The 22,681-nt window shown below is 40.2% G+C and overlaps 1 protein-coding gene across 1 annotated transcript in view; it reads left to right on the top strand.

The window, feature by feature from the left end:
• Positions 1-5,687: 5,687 nt before the first annotated feature.
• The window catches only part of LOC310926157 (uncharacterized protein), a gene marked incomplete at both ends in the record, with an annotated part of 103,980 nt that continues 86,986 nt past the window's right edge, over positions 5,688-22,681 (top strand). The window contains 2 exons of the mRNA XM_083888258.1: positions 5,688-5,745; positions 16,176-16,297. Coding sequence (XP_083744384.1) covers positions 5,688-5,745; positions 16,176-16,297 — 180 coding nt within the window. The remainder of the gene's footprint in view (positions 5,746-16,175; positions 16,298-22,681) is intronic.

Raw genomic sequence — 22,681 nt, 5'->3', positions numbered from 1 at the left:
GTCTGCGAAGCGCCCTCGTTCATATTCAAATCGCAAACTTCTGCTGTGAATTAGAGCAGTAAAATTGGACGACAGAGGGAAAGTTGTCAGCAGTCAATGACAAATTCTCCGAATCGCAGCTGACGTCTTGGAGCAGTGATCAAGTGCAGTGATCAGAGACTTTGAGCATTTGCTGCACCGTGTGTCTGTGGTGGCAGCTGTAAAGTCACAAGGGTTAGACTGAAATTAAAATGAATTTTTTTTATCTTTGTTACCAGAGAGATAATGATCTTGTGGCAGTGTTTGTACAGAATGGAGCGCGGCGGTGAAAATGTTAGGCGGAAGGTTGAGGTTAAACTTTATTGCTCACAATGTGGTAAAATTGGCTTTGCGGTGAAAAAATCAAGACACTAATTGACTATAAGCACAGTCTCTTCCTGGTTTTCAATAAGCCAGTGTGACTATTTCCTGTAAGCTGCCAGCCAAAGATGCAGCAATGTTCTGCAGTCGGTGTTTGCAGAAGCGACCACAAGTATTTAGCAGTGAATTATAGAATTTAAGCAGAGGCTGTGCACAGAGGAGTTGTCCCCCTTTAATTGCAGGCCTTTTTGATTTCCTCAGGGCTAAAACAACTACTAAGAGACAATGTAAACGTTTAAGATCTATATCGGAAATTTTAATCACTAATGTTACCTTTACCAAGTTTAGTCCAAATTTAACCTTAAATCAAACTTTGCAAGTCTGGTCACTTTTTCTCCTCCCCCTACTGTTTTGGAGTACATGTTTTTATAACACCACCGTTACCATCCATCCATTGTTTACCGCATTATCCTCACTGTTAAAACAGTGAAACTTACCGCTAATTCATGCTTCTTGCGAGACCTGAGACTCTGCAAGTCCTCCTGATTCTGAGCACTCCGGGACGGCGGTCTTGATCCTGCATGGCTTATTTTCCTCAAACAGCAACACTTATATTTCACTTTTGATGTTCTTTTTGCGATCTTATCTTATATTGTTATTTTTGTACTTCGTTGTTATTGTATTTTTTTTAAATTTGGAACAACCTGGAACAAGAATTTCCTTCGGGATTAATAATGTTCCATTTTATCTTATCAAGCAATTTAACCATCACAATGACTCTGGAGCTGTTGTATGATCTGGCATAGTGCTGCTTTAATGACAATTGGCCGTAAGAAGAGGGCCTGGCTCTCTGTGCATTGTAGTCAGTTACAAACGAAAACAACAAGAGCTTTTATTTCCCTTTTTATGTAAAGAATGCAGAAAATGAAAACACATGCAGATGACTTGAGAGGTTTATTGTTTATGTGCTGATACTGAGTTGTGTGTCTGCGAAAGCTCAAAACCTGGGTGCGATGGTAGCTCAGTGGTAAAGGAAGTCGTCTTGAAGGTTTTGTGTTCAATTCCCGGCTCCCGAGTGGTCATCAAGACTAGAAAAGCACTATATAAATACAGACCATTTAGGGAAATAGGAATTAAGGAATCAGCTGACCATATGTACCTGCATCATCATTCATTCTTTAGATTCTTGCCATACTTCAAAAAAGATTAAATATATATCACATACAGAGCCAAGAGTTTAAGAGATTGTCCATGAACTTATGAACTTCACAGAGGAGAGATCCTACACGCACACACGCAAAACCCCTCCAAGTCACATCATTCATCATTAAAGACGATGAAACGGATGAAAGACCAGACATGAACTGAGCTTTTCAACTCTGAGCGCACACTGCAGGTAGTGAGCGCATGACAGGAGATTATGTCGAGTTCAAGGGTCACACAAAAACCATCAAAAATATCATATTTTATTGCCGTGTGACAAGATGTGAAATCCCGGGTTTAATGCCAATGAACATTTGTCCTCATCGGGTTTAAAATATGCAAAGAAGAACATGCTAACATGAGCCACTGCCTACATTATTTATCCCCCTGAAAAGTGTTTTATCAGCACTAGGCCGTGCTTTACTTTGCTTTAAAATATTCAAATTAGGATGAAACTGAAATGTCTGCCGTACAGAAAAGAGGCTCTTTAACATTTTAAACCGAAGCTCACAATTCTCATGTTTGGTTAAAGACTTGGTTGGGTTGATTGAAATTCTGTCGGGCTGCACTTTTTCCTTATAAAAGGAATTGCCGAAGGCAGAGCTATATAGCGATCAATATTTTTCCCCCTAGAAGCTCAAATATACGAGAGTTTGACGAGTTAATGTTTAGGTTTGCTACTTCATAAAACACCTGTAAAAGTTATGTACTTTAAAAAATCATCGGAAATTAAAAGATGCATAAAATGTTTGTGCGTGTAAAATGAAGAAGTTTCATGCAGCTGTGATGACTCCGCCTACGTTGAGTAGCTACTATTTTTGTAGCGTAAAAAAAACAACCAAAAAACGTGCCGTGCCAAGCTGGTACCAAACAAGCATTTCCGTTTGAAATCCTTAGTTTGGATTGACTTTCATAACAAAATCTTAACAAAACAAGACAGCAGTAGACCAGCAGATCTTGTCCTGAAGAGCTAAAAATAACATTTTTCTCTATGGACTTTGGTGTGGCAGAGAGAGTTTCCATTTCCAGTCAGAAAAGGCAGTCTAATGGCCCGATAAAGTGTAAAAACATAGTATTAAGATTAGTGCTGGGCACGTTAACGGCAGCACATGATACGTTTCCATGACGACTGACCGGAAAAGGACTAGTGTGACGCCATGTTTACGTGCCGTGACACTGGATCCAGGCACCGTTTACCAGTTAGCTCCGTTAGCTCCTCTAGTGCCAGTTAGCGCACCTACAGTCGAACTGGAGCGGTCTGTTTATTAAATGAAAACAGCAGTGCTACAAATAACCAGCGTACCTGTGTACTGTGCATGAGTGCCTCTGTTTTTAAGTTTAGCGTTACTTTAGAGACTCATTTTAACAATCAGGAGTCACGTAAACATGACGTCACGCGTGTCTTTTTCCGGTCAGTCGTCATGGAAACGTGTCACGCGTTAACGTTGACGCTGTTAACACTGTTAACGTGCCCAGCAGTAATTAAGATATTGTATGTCTATCAGGAATATATTTCATAAGGTACTTTTTAATGGGCAAATATAGAGTGTCTTCCCACACACAGTCCAGCCATAGCTTATTATGTGTCGGTACCTCATACAGCAACACTCACGTGAAGCGAAATACTGTTTAGTCACATCACGAGGTCATAAACCAGCAGATAAATCTCTCAGCAGTTACTTTTTGTCCATTTATTAGTTTTCTCTCTTGTTTCTGTGTCGGCTGTGGACGTTATTTACATGGCAGGCAGTTTTTAGAGTGAGATCAAAAAAGCTTTTTACTGTGGTTTACATTGGCCATGCATCACTGGCCTAAAAAACCAAAGAGCCATTCCTTGCTTTTTAGCACTCAATCTTTTCCAACCTTTGCTCTTTATTCCATAACACAAATTTGGTCTGGTATGCGCCTGCTAATTTATCCTTTCAATGTATGATTTTCTGTCATCTCCTCATTTGTCCCTGAGTGTTTCTAATCTGAGATAATCCCAGTCAAATCCTTTGATTGTGTGTTTGGACCCGATCCATCCCCTGAATAAGCAATTTAATGGGTTTCATGGCACTTGGTGTGCAGTCATTCATCTAGTGGATTGAATGTGAATGCTTGTTTTAATAAGTGCTCTTCATGAATAGCAGGAGATGTGCCATTTAATTAGGTGGAGTAGACCTATTCCATCCCCACAAAGTTCTTTTTTTAATATATATATTTGGAGTTGAGTGCTTTGATTTATTCTTTAAAAAGACATATGGGTCTGTGTGTGTGCAGAAAAAACATGTGTGGTTTTAAAAGAACTCAGCAAAATGATGAGGTTTGTTTCCATCAGCCTGGTTTTATGTGCATTTAAAAAAAAAAAAACTGAATGGAAACATGGAAAATTCAAAAATTCATGATATATTGCTGGTTGAGTTTTTTTTACGTTCGAGGCAGGTGGAAAAGTTGACATATTGTTATAGGGTAAACATGAATGAGCACATTAACCTTGTATCAATATGATGGAAACAGATTCTCTGCACTGGAAAAAAAAAAACAGCTGAAACGGATACAAACATTACTATATATGTATATATATATATGTAAAAAATAACAACGCAACCATGTATCAGCAGCTACTGGCGCTATTTATTTACTTTATTATACTTACACATATTCTGGACTTTCACATACCTACTGCTTATGTCTTAAATCCACATAAATGTGCATTTTCTCTCACTAAATCTTTGAAAAATCAGTTGAAATTGCTAAAAATTTTGAATGCCAACCCTAGTTTTTGACCTGGGAAAGACATTAAAGACAAGTAAAATGTTGACGGACTGAATTAGGGCAGCAACTATCAATGAATTGTGTTAGAAAGGCCTCTGAATTTCATGTGATCGAGGTACTTTTTTCATCATCAACGCAGTGTTTTATAGTTCCTTGTGGATGATTTTCAGACGCGTTGGAAAGTTTTGCTTGTTTGGTTGATTTTTATGACATCTTTTGTTGACCTTTGACCTTTGATCAATCAGCTCTAATAGTTACACAACTTATATTCACCCTAAGAAGCCAACAGTGTGTAAATTGAGACAGAAATCTGGCTTCAAAATAAATTATATTATTTTCTTTTTGTCCAATTATCATTACATTGGCCGATCAGGGATTGCCAAAGGGCTGGATGTGGTGGCCCGGGAGTCGTATTGTGCCCAGGTCTGCTCTAAAAGTTTAAAATCACAAAAATATTCTGTTATTACTGCAGGAAAATTCGTCATGGCAAATACCTTAGACTCATTCCTTCGTCAAAACATTTGTATGGCTTTAATTGTGGAGAAAAAACACAATTACGTTAAATAGTATGTGACTGTTTGGCATGCAGTGAATAATCTCAATATTAGGCCGAAATATTTCTACAAAGTTTATTTTTTTTAATATAATTTGTCCATTTAAATAGAATTTATGTGATTCTCTGCATCCCAAGTTTTATTTTGACACATTTGAACACATTTAGTTTAGAAGACAGAGATGACAACATCAACTGATAAAGACACCGATAATTGCTCAACTCTAACGTGCAGGAAGACATGTTGGGGAATTTCCAAAAAGTGTGAGTCAACGCTGAGCTTTGAGCAAACGCAGTATTGCGACATATATATAGCGACACTATATATTTTTTTCTCCATCAGCTGCTTCTCTTTCATTCTGAAAAGAAACAAATGTGGCTGAAGAAGAAGCGACAAAAACCGCTTGGTCAGTTTGTGAGCGTGTTGTATACCCAGCACCAAGCTTGTCTTTTTGTTTGTTTGTTTTTTTCCTCTCTCTGCCCCACGCCTGATTTGACTTCCTGTCGTGACGCTCCTCCAGCCTGACGCTGTGATTGGCCCCTCGCTCTCACGACTTCCTCAAAAACAGAAAACAGTTGCAGAGCCCCATCAGCTGACGCAGGCTGATGAAGCAGCTTCTGGAAATGCAAAGTAGAGACGTTTAACTCCTTGACACCACGCGCTGATTTGTCTCCAACATGTGTGCGTAAGCCCTGACAGGAGAAAACAGTGGAATGTGAACAGGAAGTGGAGGAAACTGCTGGAATCTGGAATTACTCAGAAGGAGAGAGAGAGACAGAGAGAGTGGGAGGGAAAAAAGAAGTTGTGCTTCTCAGCCACAACAAAGAGGAAAACATGAGCAGTGACTACCGTCCACTTTCAGCAGCAGAGTCATGCAGAAGTGTTGTCATCGGTGAGTTTGTTTGTCCTCACGTTCTGTTGATGTACGAGCGGCGAGCTCTTCACTGTACAGGCTAATGATCTTGTTCTTGTGTGGACATGCCATAGTTCTATAGTTACTGCTGTGAGGCCTCACTGTCAAACATGTTAAACTCTCTCCTGGGAAAAGTTGCTGGAACTAAAAACACACAGACACCACAGAGGAGGAGAGGTCAAAAAGCCCATTCATCACAGATTTTCAATGGGTAAACATTGGTTTAAATGGGTCAAAATGCTCCTATTGGTGCCCATTCATTTGTGCCATAAAATAATTTACAAACTTGACATCCTATTCTATTTAAGAAGAACACCTGAAACTACAGATTGAGACCATTAACTTCTCAGGAAAATGTTTACTGACATTATATTAAGTCCCTTTTCCACCTATGGTCCCAGCTCGACTCGGCGCGGTTTACGTTGTGTTTCCATTACAATATAGTACCTCACACAAACTAGTGACTTGTAAAGCAGTTGTTTTCAGTGTAAGGGAATCATTAGAATCAGTTAAATAAAAATATTTGTTCAGTACTTCCTCCATGACCCGAGCACAGACACACCAGGCTCCTCTGTTAAGTGATGAGATTTTAGACATTTCCCTGGTAATCTTTGGAGATTAACCCACATTTTTAGGATTACTTAAGTCTTATTTACTGATCTACAGTTACGCTTGATTCTTGTGTCGGACGTCTTGCTCACGCCTCTTCCTGTGACAACATCACGCATAAGCTTTGCCAGAGCAGGTACTAAACATATTACCATATACCAGGTACTATCGCTATCGCTACTATCATGGAAACTGCAAACTGTGCTGAGGCGAGTTGAATCGCACTGGTGGAAACAGGGCATTAGTAGAAGAGTCGCCCCTTGTTGCCTAACTGAAACTTACATCGTACTTACTAGACTTAGCTTTGAAAACTACATCCTTTTTTCTATACATTCTATGGCAGACACTCCCCTGTGACCTCTTTTCTTCTGAGAGCTACTATAACAAAATGTAATTGTTTTTAAACATTTATTCTCTGAGCTTATTTCAACCCAAACATTTTGCACTAAACATTACAAAAACAGTATCTCATTCACCTCTGTGCGCATTTAGTATTTCTATATCCATTTCTTTCTTGTATATCTCACACACTATTATATCAAAGTATTAATGCAGTCAAAACCAAACATCACATTTACAAATACACCGATATTATGGCTTATTCACTTTTCATTTTGTTCTTATCTGCCCACATTACACTGTATCCCCGTATGATGTATGCTGGGTATTTTAGTTTCATTTTCATTTAGTGCGATGACTGGCAAGAGAGGGAGTGTATCCACTCAGGTTCACTCTTCAGTGAAGTGACAACAGAGATCAGTGTTTGACGTGTTGTGTGTTCAGAGATGATCTTCTTCATATACTTAAGTTGTCACAAGTGTCAAGTATTTGAGTTACTGTTGCCCTTCTACCATTTTTAACACATTTTTGGATTTTTCTGCACTGACCTCTGGCATCAACAAGGCATAGAATTGCTGCTCACTGGATTTTTTATTTATTTTTATTTTTTGCACCATTCACTGTAAACCCTAGAGGTGATTCTGTGTCAAGAGAAACGGGTCGATCAGCTGTTTCTGAAATACTCAAAATATGCTGCAGAGTCACTTAAACCACTTTCGCTTCTTTTAAACCCTTTCTTCCTCATTCTGACGCTCGCTTTGAACTTGAACAGCTCGTGTTGAGTAAATGTGTTGAGATGCTGCCGTGTGATTGGCTCTTTCGATCACCCTGTTACCAGGCAGTTGACCAGGTGTACTTAATAAAGTAGTGTTAGTTGAATAGTACAACGCAATTGTAATTTCATCTAAACTCTGGTTGAGTTTCTTAGTGTAAATGTACATATAATGTTCTCTTTATGAGACTGATACAAACAAAATAAAACAATCTGATATTTTCCATCAATTGTGCTTTAAAGTGTTGATGTTTAAAGTTTTCTTGTCACAAACAAGCCCCTCCCCCCCACACTTTATTTAAAGCTTCTGCAAATGACGTCATCTTTGAAAGTGAAATTAAAAGGAAGCAACTGCAAACAGCTCCTGCAACAAGTAGCCATTTTAAAAAAAAAGAGCTTATCTGCAAATGTTAATACTCTGCTTCTGTTTCCATTTTCATTTTTCACTTGCTGAACTTTATAGAAATGTAAAAATGAGCAGTGTGTTCTACACCACTGTCGAGCCAATATTCACACAAAAGAAAGTAAAGACAAATGCCACAAAGAAAATGACAAAAAGTAATATTGACCGCTCAGTTGCTCGCAGTCAAGTGAACAAGTGGTGTAATAAAAACACTTTCACACATCGATGATGTCGTGTTGTGAAAATGGAGAGTTTCTGATCAGGAGGCGTTGCCGTGGCAACGGGGCCAAGTTTCGTCACGGAAGAGGAACTTTAGTTTGGCAAATGTGAGAAATAAAGTGGCTAATTAGTTTGAATCCAATCTGTCCCTGCGTGAGGACACTTACACGTCATTGTGTAACATTGTGACATTGTTACGGCAACACAGCACAGCATAGTGGACACAGTGAGTACTGCAAGGGCTAGGTTTGCATTACCATAATGGGCACGAGGAAATAAACTGTCCCACCACACCCCAACGTTCTAAAATGTTCATGTATCATTAGAGCCTTTGACTTTATTTTAAGATGCATTAAACAACATAGTTTACCTTTTTTTAATCCAGGTAAATCTGCTTCGATTCGTACTTAAGTAAACTGAAAGCAGCCGCTAACTCGACTGTCAGCGACTCTGACCTCTGATCAGCATCACTTTACTCAAGAAATCCTCTGCCACGGCTCAGGAGGGAGATTTCCAGTGCAGCGTCATGATGATGTCATTCTTGATTCATATCAGGGGTGTTTTAGGCTTCAGCCATTCTTGAGACTGAAGTCAGATCATCTCTGCCTCTGCTGCTTTTGATTATAATCGTACTTTTAAAATCATGTTTCCACCTGCCTGTATGAAAGTGCAATACTAAACAGATGGAGCGTCTGTTTAACTTCACTGGGAAGTTAAAAAATGTAAGTTGAAACTGAACTTCTTTAAAAAAAAACACTGTCAAAGTGATGACCCGTGACATCAGATGGCACTTTTCTATTATACAGTTCTAGCAGTAGTAGTTTTTTTTATTACCTGCTCTGTCAAGGTTCCAAGCGAACTGAGTCGATTTTAAAATGTGACGTCGTCAGAGTGCCGTCCACTGATTGGTCAGAGTGTTTCGTCACTGTAGTAGTCGAGGCCCAACTGTAGATCAGTTAAAAAGACGTAAAAATCACGAAACATGCGTTAATCTCCAACATTTAGCAAGGTGTATTGAGAGACAGTACTGCTGAAAGCCTGTGATCGTGAGCTGAATCACAACCTGTTCAGCTGTATTTTTGTTCAGTGTCTGTCAGGAAGTATTCAATGATTCTGTGGACAAATCTTTTTAATGAATTGATTCTAATGATTCAGTTACACCGAAAAAACTGCTTTGCCTGTCACTAGTTTGGTGTGTTTCTTTCACCAATGTCACGCCATTTTACGCCTCCTTTCTATGACGAGGTGCTATGAAGTAATGGAAAACAACGTGCCTGATGTCGAGCTAGAACTTTATAATAGAGCAGAAAGATTTGCTCACCGAAACGTTCAGTACTTTCTGCATTTCTGAGTCACGCAGTCACACATTCATAGTTTAGTTGAGCAAACTTATAACAGTACATGTCAGTAATAAGTCTTGACGTCTGTTGCTTAGTGACCACTTGTCAATGTCTCTTAAGCCTGATTTAAACTCCATCGCTTGACATAATTTGATGATTGTTGCTTGAGAAATGTTGGCTTATTTCATATATCTGACACTTTCTCTCCATTTTGATAACGGATGCATTTGATGAAGATTGAATAGTGGAGGGAGACACTTTTAATTTACATTTTACTCCCTGAGAGGATAATGGCAGTGCAAAAATATGGATGTGACTGTGACAGTGGAGAAGGTAGTTTGTTCTGAAGATAAAATGTACGCAGTGACAAAGTATGATTACGTCTGCTACACAAAGTGTGTTACGCTCAACATTTTTTTATCACACTAAAATATGTTATTTCTGTCACTTGGGACGTTTTTAAGGTCCATTATGTTAGAATTAGTGACATCTAAAGGTGAGACTGCAGAGTGTGACAGCGGACTCCTCCTCTGCCCACCCCTTCCCTTTGCCGAGTGCATCACAGAACTACGGTGGCCTGAAGGATGTCCATCGTTCTTCATTGTCCTTGTAACCTTTCAGCTTCAAAATGTCAAAATGGTGGATGGTTTGCCACAAACAAGACTCTTGCCTAAAGTTTATACAGTATATGGGTGTATAAAGTACATATGGGCAGCCTGTGGTCAAGAGGAAAGGAATTGAGCTTATAACTGGACGGATCAGGGGCTGGGTTTCCCCTAAGCAAGGCACCCTGATGTTACGATAGAGCCAGATCTGGTACACTTCCTGTGTTGTTTTGGACATGGGTGATTTCCTTTGCCAAAACATTGAATAATTTAAAGAATATGAGTCCAAACACTTTTGAGGTGAATTTACTTTTTGACATTTTTGTCCTCCTCACATATCAGTTTAAAGGACTCGTATTATACCCTATTTCTCCAAGTTTAGCTAGTTCCCTGGTGTCCTAAAGAACATGTCTGTGACATGCTTTGGTCAAAATACCTTAAGGATGAAGCACCACAGCAGTTCAATCACCCTGCCAAAACATCCCTGTTCAGAACGCTCGATTACACAGGAAACTACGTCAGTGTCACTGAGGCTCCGGCTGCTAACAGCAGTTAGCATTTGGAAAAGCCATAATTTGCCGACTCTAGACGGCACATTGCCGTCACATATAAAATGTAAATCCTCTTAGACTGGAAGTTTGTGTAGAACTCTGTGCTGCGCTGTGCAGCCAAGAATAGAACACTTCGCAGACTTCCACTCTTCTAGATACTATTTCCCTCGCCTGCACTCTCTCAACAATTCCAGAAATGTCTCATTGACGTAGCAATGAGTGCGGAAGTCAACATCGCATATTTTATCTCCTGTACTTAGACTGAGGAGGACCACAAAAACATGGCCCAGTCATCTTTTTTCACACTTTGCCGACTTATAGGGCCAAGTATAAGAATTAAAATGATTAAAAAGTTGATTTTGCATAATATGACCCCTTTAGGGTAAGAGAAGGAAATAAATGTTGGGAACTAAAAAGTGGAACGTGTTCTGCTGCTCAGTTTCACAATGACGTGTCTAACTTTCACTCCTCGTCATTGTCTATAATCTCATTTCGTGACTTGGACCATGTTATGAGTGGAAAATCCCAAGGTGAACTCATCACAACACTGTAATCCCCCTCTTCCATCTAGAGGTGCTCTCGCCTTTCGCCTGACAGTCGGCCACGTATTGGCGTTGGCTCACCGCTCTCCCAGCCACCCCACCCCCTCATTGTAGCCAGATGGTTGTCACACAGGCGGTTCCTCGCCCAGACCATGCTGATTTCCCATCATTCTTTTGTTAATGAGGTCGTTAGCAATGCAACAGACAATTAAATTATCCCAATCTGGCATTTCCCTGGTTGTAAAGGACTGCAGAGCGTTATCAGACTGCTCAAATAAGCATCTCTCAGCTCGACCTCTTCCGTTGGCACAACGGCATCTTTATTTCATCACTTTCTTCCCTAGCTATAGAAGGGAAAGTGGAAGTTCTGCAAAGTTATTAATTTTTCAATCTATTTATTTTAGACGACCCTGTGTCTGAGATAGAACAGCAAGACTGTCCTAATGTGACATTTTGATGTGAAAACAGAATTTAATTAGCTGCCATTTTCTGGTCCAGAAAAAAAAAAAAACTTTCTGAGAACACAATAAAAAGTAAAATCTGTAATTTGTTAATTTGCTATAATTTAACAGACAAAAGGATCAGAGGAAATATTTTTTTTGTATTCAGTGTTCTCACTTACAAACTTAATTTCTCTTTGTTAACATTAACTTTGTTTTTCTTCTTTTTTTTTCTTCCAAATACTTAGTTTTATTTTAATTTTTATTAGTTTTAGTGGGGTTTTTTTTGTAATATGAAGTGTCAGCCAGGTGCAAGATTCAAAAAGGTCATAAGTGTTGTCTGATAGAAATCCAACAAGAATGTATTAGGACAAATTAACAACCATCCCTGAATCAAATATAACAGTCTACAAGAAATGTGCATAATACATTACAACTAAAGACACACATGGACATAACAACATACATTTGAATTAATATAAATAACTCATACTCATCTACTAACAACATTAAGTTATGTTTAACTTGCACAGCCTTATGTCCCACATTGTAAACAAAAATATATTTTTTTATCATGAATGAAACTATAACCTTTCTAAAAAATAAACACACTTCATATGAATCCAAAATGATTATAAATGAAATGGATTTACAAAAACAAAACTAACCACATTTTTGCGACAGTCACATTTCAATCAAGGTTAGTTATCTTTTTTTTAAAAAAGCTCTATTTTATAATTTTTATTTCAGTAAACGAAAATTTTTTTATTTAGTTTTCGTTATTTCATTATTTTCCTTTCAACTATGATAACCTTGCTTGTAATAACCAACTTTTTTGAGTGTGTTGCAAGCACTATTTAAGGATTCACGACATTCGACTTTTTACCGATATCTAATATACCGATATATCGGAGAGTTCTTGGGCCGATAACCAATAATTGAATTTCCCTGCGCCCAACTGCAGACGTCATTAAGTCTCTTCTGGAGTGAAATGAACACAGTATTTTTGCATACTCATGTAGGAATAAATGTTATTTATAGTGCAAAAAAAAAATAAGTCAAGGAGTTAGCAGCCTATTCAGTCTGCTGTTTTAGTCATTCGTCATCATCGGCCAATATCGGTATTTTGCTGATAATATCACGTTTCCCTAAGTCTATTCAAGTAGGTTCATCAGTGAAAACATAAAAAAAGGTCTATGTACAAGTCATTCAACAGATTTGAGCTTTTATCGCAGTTATAGAAACTGTCCCAAACAGCGACAGGATTTGTTGCTGTGAGGATCTGAACAGACACACATATTTTTTACGTGTGTGCAAGATAAAAATATAACACTTTGGGGGGACTTAGGATTCTCCATCGTTCTCCTCTGTGATAGCGACAGATCAGTGTCGCCTCCAACTGACAAACTTTGTTTCAGCACATCATCAGAGATTTGTGGAAACAACACAGCCTGGAGCCACCGCTGCTGCTGCTGCTGCCGCCGCCGCTGCTGCTCACAGGAAGTTTTGTTTACTGTTAACCCGTGCACAGAGGGGCGACTTCAGCCCGTTAGTCGAACATTCGCCTTCATGTGAAACACACTGACGCTGCTGACAGTTAATTACGTGAGTCACAGATCACGCAGACTTGTCAGCGCGCCGACGATTGACGCCGCTCATGTTTACATCTCTGTTGTAATGTTGTTCTGGAGTTATTTTCACAGCAGCAGAAGCAGCAGCAGTGAATCCGTTATTTATCCCCTCAAGTGCCTCGGGGGCTTGCCATAATGACCGTAAAAAGCAGCACCGATTTGGAGGAGTGAAATGTTAGAAATGACTCGTGGGTATAATTGGTGAACCTGTCGTTGCAGCAACTTTGGAAATATTCTTGGTCTGGGTCTGCTGAAACGTGCTGAGAGCCTGTTAGCTTAGACTGTCACAGTCTATAGGTATGTGTCTGTTTGGCTTCATTATTTTCTCCTCAAACTCCTCCACACACACACACAGTAAGAGTTATTTTGACAATGAGTGAAAACCAACTAAATCTGATTTCCTGTTAGTCAAACAGACAAAAAGCAAGCAAACATATGAAGGTTGACACTCGTGTTTGGAGAGAGTCTCAGCAGAGTGATTTCCACTTCCACTCCCAGTGGCTGGTGTCGGAGACGTGGTGGTAAAAACAAGTGACAGCAGGCGTTTATCTGAAAAATGAGAAAAACAAAAGTAAATCAGCAGAAACCTGGGGTTTGTCAAGATAAAAGTGATAGCAAATTCAAAATATACAATAATCATTATCATTCCTTCCTTAAGGAGACTTGTTCCAAAAACAGAGATGCATTCAAGGCACTCTGTAAATGGATCCTGTCTTCATGGGGATCTAACGAGAAACTTGACAACTGATGATGACATTAGAGGGTAACTAAAACTCCTCTTCTGAGGATAACTCCGCCCAATATCGGAAAATGCCAAAAAGTGGGCTGAGTGAGGGATAGTGGGGCGCAGTGCAGGGGGCGTGGTCAGGTAGTGAAATCTGACACCAATTTGGCGATTCAGTGAGCCAATCTTTTCAATCGCTCCCACCGGTGGAGTAAAATAACGGTTTAATAAAAAATTTTCTTATTAGACCAAACACAGGAGGTGAAGCAACTGATTTTTAAATGTTTGTACTTTATGGACTCTCCCTTAAGTTTGAAAATGAAGTCATAAATGTGATTTCTCTAAAAACGGCTTGATTTTATTTCAAAGAGAAAAGTTGCTGTGTTTTCACAATGTTTTCCAGCTTTACTGTGAGATGTTAATGTGCACAGAGGTAAGTGCCTGGTCAGTGATAAAATCTGCTTACACAGATTCTGATGGCTTACATTTAAACCACTGATTAAAAGGTGTTTCGATTGAAGAGAGATTTTTTTTTTTCACCTGAAGCAATCAGCTCAGCAGAAGCCCCTTAAGAGACAGACGCTTCTGATGCAGCACTTTATCCTGCGCGCTCATGACAGCTGCCCGAGCTGCTCAACCCTCCATGTTTTCATGGGATGAAACTCAACAAATCTGGCTGCCGGCGATACTGTCCGACGTTCGGTTGACGGAGATGTTGATGAAGTTTGCTGATGAATCACAGTCAGTGTTTGCAGCACAAAGGAGCATGAAAGAATGGAGGCATCGCGCAGCTCAGCCCTGCGGCGAGGACGACATGAGCAGCGGATGTTTTCCACATCGCTCGCACTGAACCAGGGCGGATGATTTCACTGCTTCAATCACTGGAGTTTGAAGCAGCCATTTTAAGTTTTGATGTCATCAGCAATTTAAGAACTTTACATTTGTGTTTGTGGTTGCTGAACAACATCTTTTATTCTTTCCTGAGGGAATATAAAGATATCAACATGAAGTATTAGCATATCGCATTAGCATAAGTGGACACCCAACTGCATTCTGGGATATGTCACTTGCTAAAACATAAGCGTCATTTTATTTCTAATTATCAGTGTCAAATCTCGGCCTGTCACGATTATTACAATATTTGATTGCAGATATTTCTCATATACTCATCAAATTTATTGGAGGTAATTGTCATTATATTGTCGTGAAATCTTCATCACTATTTCAACTTTTTCCTCGTCACCATTTGTTCGACTGGCATTCTTGCAGTAATTGTCAGTGATGCCATCTGGCTGTGCGTCTGCTAATATGAATTAAAGGTCCAGTGTGTAACATTGTGGGGGGGGCTATTGAACAAAATGGATCTGTTTGTATTAGTGCAATCTCCCATATCCTGAATTAGCATTCTACCAGCATAAAAACACCAATTATTATACCGTTAATAGCACTTTTGACGAATTTGTTTCATAGTAAAGTAATTAAATTTCTATCTAGAGATGTTGCTGTGCTGTTTATGTTCGCAAAATATCCCGTAGAGCGTTGGTATCAACTAGCTAACGATGGCTAGCCCAATATATGTTGCGTTTTCCCACAACTTGCGGGTGATGTCACTCCTAGTTCCGACTACTGTGTTCCGATATAAATGGAATGCAGCGTTTTATACAAGGGGCATAAAATGCCTAAGTGTAAGTTGGAATATTTGCTAAAAAGGTGAATGTAATTCAGGTGTTAGCCTTTGTTATGATTTTTTTAACGATTTTTTAACGAAGTGTCACATGATTTTCATGTGCAAGTTCATATCTTTCATAACTGCCATTAGGGACACAAGGAAACCATGATTATTTTTTTGGCACTGGACAAAAGGCCCACCTTTTGAAAATCTCCAGTATCTTAAGATTTTGGAATGCCATGTTTCTAATACCAAATTCCACACATAAAATCCAATATTTTAGCTCATGGGGATGCAGGAACTACTCGACTACGGCCAGAAAATAACAATTTTACTTACGGAAACGGTGGATCAGCGATTCCTGGGAGATTTGAAACCAATTTAAAATCGTTAATTTTCTCTATGGGGTTTGGTGTGGGGAGTTGAGGTTTTACAAACTTCAGTCCAGTCCTGTCGGAAAAGGCTGTCCAGCAGTGACCATTATTGCATTATAGGGTGTATACACTGATATTTTAATGATAAATAAAAGAAACAAATCCTAAATCCTCTTCTTCATCTTCTCCAGAGACACCAGAGTGCTTCATATGCCGGGATGTTGAACTTCATGCCTCTGACCCACTCAGGAATTTCTGTGACTGCAAAAACTTACTCGCCCATCACACATGTCTGTCCACATGGATCCAGACGGTAAGAGCAACTTTCCACGCAGGGATCCTCGATATTTTTGAATCCTTGGCAGTTTTTCTTTTCCCTCACCCTCCATTTTGTCAGAATGTGAAAGGCATAAATAGCTGGATTTGGAAACAGCGGTGAATAAATGTGTTAGCCATGTGAGCATTCCTTATTGAGACAAAACGTTGCTGTTAGCCTCAAGGTAATGAGCTACCTTTCAAGTAGCAATACCAATGAAAATAACTAGCCCCGCGAGCGGATCTGAACGGGTTCGAGCCGATGCGCGCTCGTCGGCGTGTGCCACGCCTCCTCGCTCGCCTCGCCCACGAACCCGTTCATTCACCGCTCGCGGGGCTAGTTATTTTCAGCGGCGTCCCCACGCATGTCGGTCTGAGGAGCCATCGCGACGTGTGCATGTAATACTATCTGCTGCCACCAGGGGGTGCTCAAAGTTGAATATTTTTATATAGACATGTTCAGGACAGGTCCCTGGTCTCACATATTAAGTTCTGTGCTTATCGGTAAATGTACAGCAAAGTTAGAGGGCACTTCCTGTTTAAAATGGCCGACTTCCTGTGGGTGAAAGTCGTGTCCGTAAACGTGTTCAGGGAAGTTCACTTGCCTCACATTTCAATTTTCTTGCAGATCGGACAATGTTGGCCTTTAGCCACCAGGGGGCTCTGAAAGTTGAATATTTTCATATAAATGTCTTCAGGCCTGGCCTGTTATCACTCACAGCAAGTTTGATTCAGATCGGACCTTTCGTTGTAAAGTTATAAGAGTTTCGTTCTTCACTCACTTTAGCGCCCCCTATCTCGTGCGCCATACGATATTTAAAAAATCCTTCCAATTGTTTCTGTTCCTCAACTGGTCCACAGTGACCTCCCCAAGTTTGAAGGTGATCGCTCAAAAACTGTAGGAGGAGATAGATTTTGTAGCGCTGGTGTAATTTTCGTATGTTTTCTGCCACCACCAGGAGGCGCTGTTTTCAAAATGGACCATTTCTTCATAGTCTTCTTCAGACACCACCCATCATCACTCACATCAAGTTTGGTTCCGATCGGACCTTTCGTTGTAAAGTTATAAGAGTTTCGTTCTCTGCGGCGAAAAACCTGAATTTTCGCCAACTTTAGCGCCCCCTATCTCGTGCGCCATACGATATTTAAAAAATCCTTCCAATTGTTTCTGTTCCTCAACTTGTCCACAGTGATCTCCCCAAGTTTGAAGGTGATCGCTCAAAAACTGTAGGAGGAGATAGATTTTGTAGCGATGGTGTAAATTCGCCAAAAACGCCGCCGTTTTCGCCTTCAATCCAAGATGGCGGCCTTCCCGTAGGATTCCCAGGACGCTTGTCATCGACTTTTATTTAAAGCTCAACCTAATGAACATGTGTACCGAGTTTCGTTCATTTTCGTTAAACCTGACAGGAGATGACCTACTAGCACTTTTTTGCGTCACTCTGAAGCCCCTCCCACTTCCAATTTTCCACGCTTTTTCCCCGAACCTTTGAAATACGTAAATTTTCACCAGGCCTGACGTGGTCGCAAAAATCTGTGAGTTTTTGGGCATGGGAAAGGCCTCAAAAAGGCGATTCATTTGCCGGAATAATAATAATAATAATAAAAATAACTAGCCCCGCGAGCGGATCTGAACGGGTTCGAGCCGATGCGCGCTCGTCGGCGTGTGCCACGCCTCCTCGCTCGCCTCGCCCACGAACCCGTTCATTCACCGCTCGCGGGGCTAGTTATTTTCAGCGGCGTCCCCACGCATGTCGGTCTGAGGAGCCATCGCGACATGTGCATGTAATACTATCTGCTGCCACCAGGGGGTGCTGAAAGTTGAATATTTTTATATAGACATGTTCAGGACAGGTCCCTGGTCTCACATATTAAGTTCTGTGCTTATCGGTAAATGTACAGCAAAGTTAGAGGGCACTTCCTGTTTAAAATGGCCAACTTCCTGTGGGTGAAAGTCGTGTCCGTAAACGTGTTCAGGGAAGTTCACTTGCCTCACATTTCAATTTTCTTGCAGATCGGACAATGTTGGCCTTTAGCCACCAGGGGGTGCTGAAAGTTGAATATTTTCATATAAATGTCTTCAGGCCTGGCCTGTTATCACCCACAGCAAGTTTGGTTTGGATCGGACCTTTCGTTGTAAAGTTATAAGAGTTTCGTTCTTCACTCACTTTAGCGCCCCCTATCTCGTGCGCCATGCGATATTTAAAAAATCCTTCCAATTGTTTCTGTTCCTCAACTGGTCCACAGTGACCTCCCCAAGTTTGAAGGTGATCGCTCAAAAACTGTAGGAGGAGATAGATTTTGTAGCGCTGGTGTAATTTTCGTATGTTTTCTGCCACCACCAGGAGGCGCTGTTTTCAAAATGGACCATTTCTTCATAGTCTTCTTCAGACACCACCCATCATCACTCACATCAAGTTTGGTTCCGATCGGACCTTTCGTTGTAAAGTTATAAGAGTTTCGTTCTCTGCGGCGAAAAACCTGAATTTTCGCCAACTTTAGCGCCCCCTATCTCGTGCGCCATACGATATTTTAAAAATCCTTCCAATTGTTTCTGTTCCTCAACTGGTCCACAGTGACCTCCCCAAGTTTGAAGGTGATCGCTCAAAAACTGTAGGAGGAGATAGATTTTGTAGCGATGGTGTAAATTCGCCAAAAACGCCGCCGTTTTCGCGTTCAATCCAAGATGGCGGCCTTCCCGTAGGATTCCCAGGACGCTTGTCATCGACTTTTATTTAAAGCTCAACCTAATGAACATGTGTACCGAGTTTCGTTCATTTTCGTTTAACCCGACAGGAGATGACCTACTAGCACTTTTTTGCGTCACTCTGAGGCCCCTCCCACTTCCAATTTTCCACGCTTTTTCACCGAACCTTTGAAATACGTAAATTTTCACCAGGCCTGACGTGGTCGCAAAAATCTGTGAGTTTTTGAGCATGGGAAAGGCCTCAAAAAGGCGATTCATTTGGCGGAAGAATAATAATAATAATAATAATAATAATAACTCTTTCAGTTTCAATAGGGTTCTTGCACAGTCGTGCTCGAACCCTAATAATAATAACTCTTTCAGTTTCAATAGGGTTCTTGCACAGTCGTGCTCGAACCCTAATTAGTTTTAATGAGGGTTGCTAACAATGATAATGCGTCATTGTTATACGGCTGAAACACAGGCTGAAATGGTGAGAAGTGCCTGATAATGGACTGGCAGAAATCCAGAAAGCCATCATGCACCTGACACCTGTCACCCACTGCAAAATAACCCATTAACATCTGGAGCACTGCTTGAACCAGCAGTTGTACTGATGCAGCACTCTCTGCTGTAGAGTAGTCACAGCTCTCAGGTAATGAAATGTACATTTCTGTAGGTGGTGTGTGTCTCTGTCATAGTGCTTATTGCTCTCCATGCTATTTACTCTCCCACCATTATTCCCTAGCTGCAGCAGCAGCAGCAGCTACTGTTGCTGCCAGAACAGAAAAGAATATATAATTATGTAAGTATGCCAAAATATTTCCACAGAAAAAATGCACAAAAAAAAGTAACTGAAGAGGCTGAAGAGTTGATGTGGAAATAAATATTAGAGTGCACATTTTAACACCTAAATAGCACTCTGTGTAAGACCTCAAGGGCAGAACACATATTGTGCTAATATCTGCACATTCAAAATGTTGTCATTTTTAATCATATTATACTTTTGTTCACTTCTTTTTTTAAATTTAAAAGGCTTTGCTTGAATTTGAAGTCTTTATTTTCAGCATTACAGAAGCTGCAATCCTACTTTTGCCGTACATATGCAACGACTGCTACGGTGATGATTTTTTCATGCATTATTTTTTTATCCTGTGGCTAGGAATGAAAAAAGCAACCTTTTTAGCCACTTAGCAAAAGGCTCACCAAAGAAAATCTCCAGCTGCTACGAGATCTTAGGAACATGTTCAACTGTCTCCAATATCAAATTCCATCGAGAAAATCAATCGATCAATCGTGGAGACAACAAACTATGGCCTCAATTGTTAGGTATGATATTGTAAATCCAAACAAAGGATTTCAGAACTCAGAAAATAACATTTTAACTTAGTGATGGAGAAAAACAACAACGTGTCATTTGCTGTAAAATTGCTTATTTTCTCAATGGAGTTTGGTGTGGAGAGCGAACAATTTAAACTATTTAAACGTTGTCTACCAGTGACTGAAAACATTGTTGCAGGCTCCCCCTTGTGGCACTGCAAAATAAGTCACTAGGACTGCACATTGGCCAGCTCAACAGCATTTCCACGTCTTGTCAAGTTTATATATATATATATAGATATATTATCCTTCTCCTAATCAGTTTACCCGTCATGGGAAATTCTCCTTAGCCCAGAGAAAACAGTGGTAAACTGTCATTTGCGGCTTCAAATAAATCGTTTTTGGCCTCAGAAACTCGATAAAATGTAATAATAGAAAAAGCATGAGCAGCAAATCTGCTTCAAAGCATTGACATTTTACCAAACAGTCAGGTTGCATTACTGAGATTTTAGGTTCAAATATTTTAATCTTGATCAGAACTGGAGAATCCTCTTCACCTGGATGAACAAGAGCCTTTACAGACATTTTGAATCTTGGTCCATTCTATAGTGTGAAAGTGAGGACATCTCATAATCTGCTGCAGCCATTTTGCACTGTTATCTTTTAAATCTCAGGCAGTTTCATGAAAGTGATAACACTAAATTGCCCAAGAGACGTTTGGACTCTGGCGCCAAAGAACATATAAACTGAAAATCCCTTTAATATGTGTCACTAATGCATTTTTTTAACAGTACAGCACCTGCACTTACTGTATGCTTTTCTTCCACATGAGCTGCAAATAATCACATGAAGATCTAATTCTGTATCAGAACACACACACACACAGGCGTCTGCTCTGTATGTGGCGGCACGCAATCACCGTACATTATAATCAAAGATAAAAGTGCGTCTGCTGTTGAAACACGTGTCACTGTGATCCACAAGTGCTACACAACATGGCTACATCAGACCTTTCATCTGCACCACCCAGCTGTCAGAGTGAAGAGCCACTTCCATTAAGTGTGTGTCTTCCCACTATACAATTATATACAGACACACACACATACACACATACTGAGTCTCGCTTTCAACTCAAACACAACTGCGAGACGCAGACAGAGGGAGAGAGGGAGTGTGACCTTTCAGAGTGCTCGGGAGGGGAGCCCCCTCTCCCTTTTACGGAACAGAAATCAGCAATTGACCTGTCACTTTTCCTCTGATAGCCATCTCTGGAAAGCAGGTCATGCACATATGTCTAAAGTGCCTCTTAACCGCATTTTATGAAGCCAGAAAATGTAATCCAATAATGATTTTGACTTGCCAGTGAGGGAGAGAGAGAGGGGTGGGCGGGAGAGGAAGACTGGGGGGGGGGGGAGTGATACCACTCTTAAAAGCAGCTTGAACAAAGAGGAACGGGCAAATTCCAAGTCGTTATTTAATTTCCAAGACAACAACAGTGCAACACAGATGTTGTCGCTAAACGGCGCGCACAACACACTTCATTTCCACTGTTTTTTTTAAATTCAGTATATGGTCGGGTTTACACAGATTCAACAGCAGCCCGCCACCCCCCAGACTTGTTAGTATGACTGATGATACTAAATAGAATTGTTTTTAAAGCTGGATTAACACACAGCGACAGATAATGCGGGTGGGAGTCAAATTACTCTTGCATGTAAACATTCACCTGGACCCAAACTGGTACATGTTCCACTGTCTCCCCCCTGGGCTTTCACTGGGAAATAATTGAAGAAGCCCGTACACAGAGGAAGAAGACAACAGTGATGGCATAATCCACATCGGTGCATTATTTGGACTAATGAGGAGACTGAATTTATGCTCTGTTAGCTTAAATAATTAAATATTGTCCAGTTAATGGATCATAGAAAGACACAGAATGATACTTTACCAACTCGCTGCCAGCTTATTTCGGGTCTGTCAACCGGAAAATGCCTTAAAAGGGGCACATCGCCACCTAGTGGACACACTTCATTCCATAAATCGATTCCCCCGCGAGTTCTTGTGCGCGGAGACAGAAGGACAGAAGTCCAATTAAACGGTGCAGCTAATCTACAACAAACGTGGCTCGACTTAATTGTGCATGAAAACATACTGACAGTGACAGAATATAATTAACATGGGAAGTTAAATGAATTGAAATAAAACCATAATTGTACAACTAATGAGAAACAAAGTAAAGTAGAAAGTAAGTAAAACATTGTTTAAAAAGAATACAAATTCAGTTTGAATCAAACAACTGTAGACGTAAAGACTATTGAGTGTTATCTGTTCTACACTGAAAGTAGAGCTGTGACAAAAACAAAAACAAAAGAAGAA

Source organism: Microchirus variegatus (assembly GCF_963457635.1).
Source record: "Microchirus variegatus genome assembly, chromosome: 4".
Taxonomy (NCBI): Eukaryota; Metazoa; Chordata; class Actinopteri; order Pleuronectiformes; family Soleidae; genus Microchirus; species Microchirus variegatus.
Note: the sequence above shows the minus strand (reverse complement) of the source record. Positions and strands in the feature narration are given on the sequence as shown.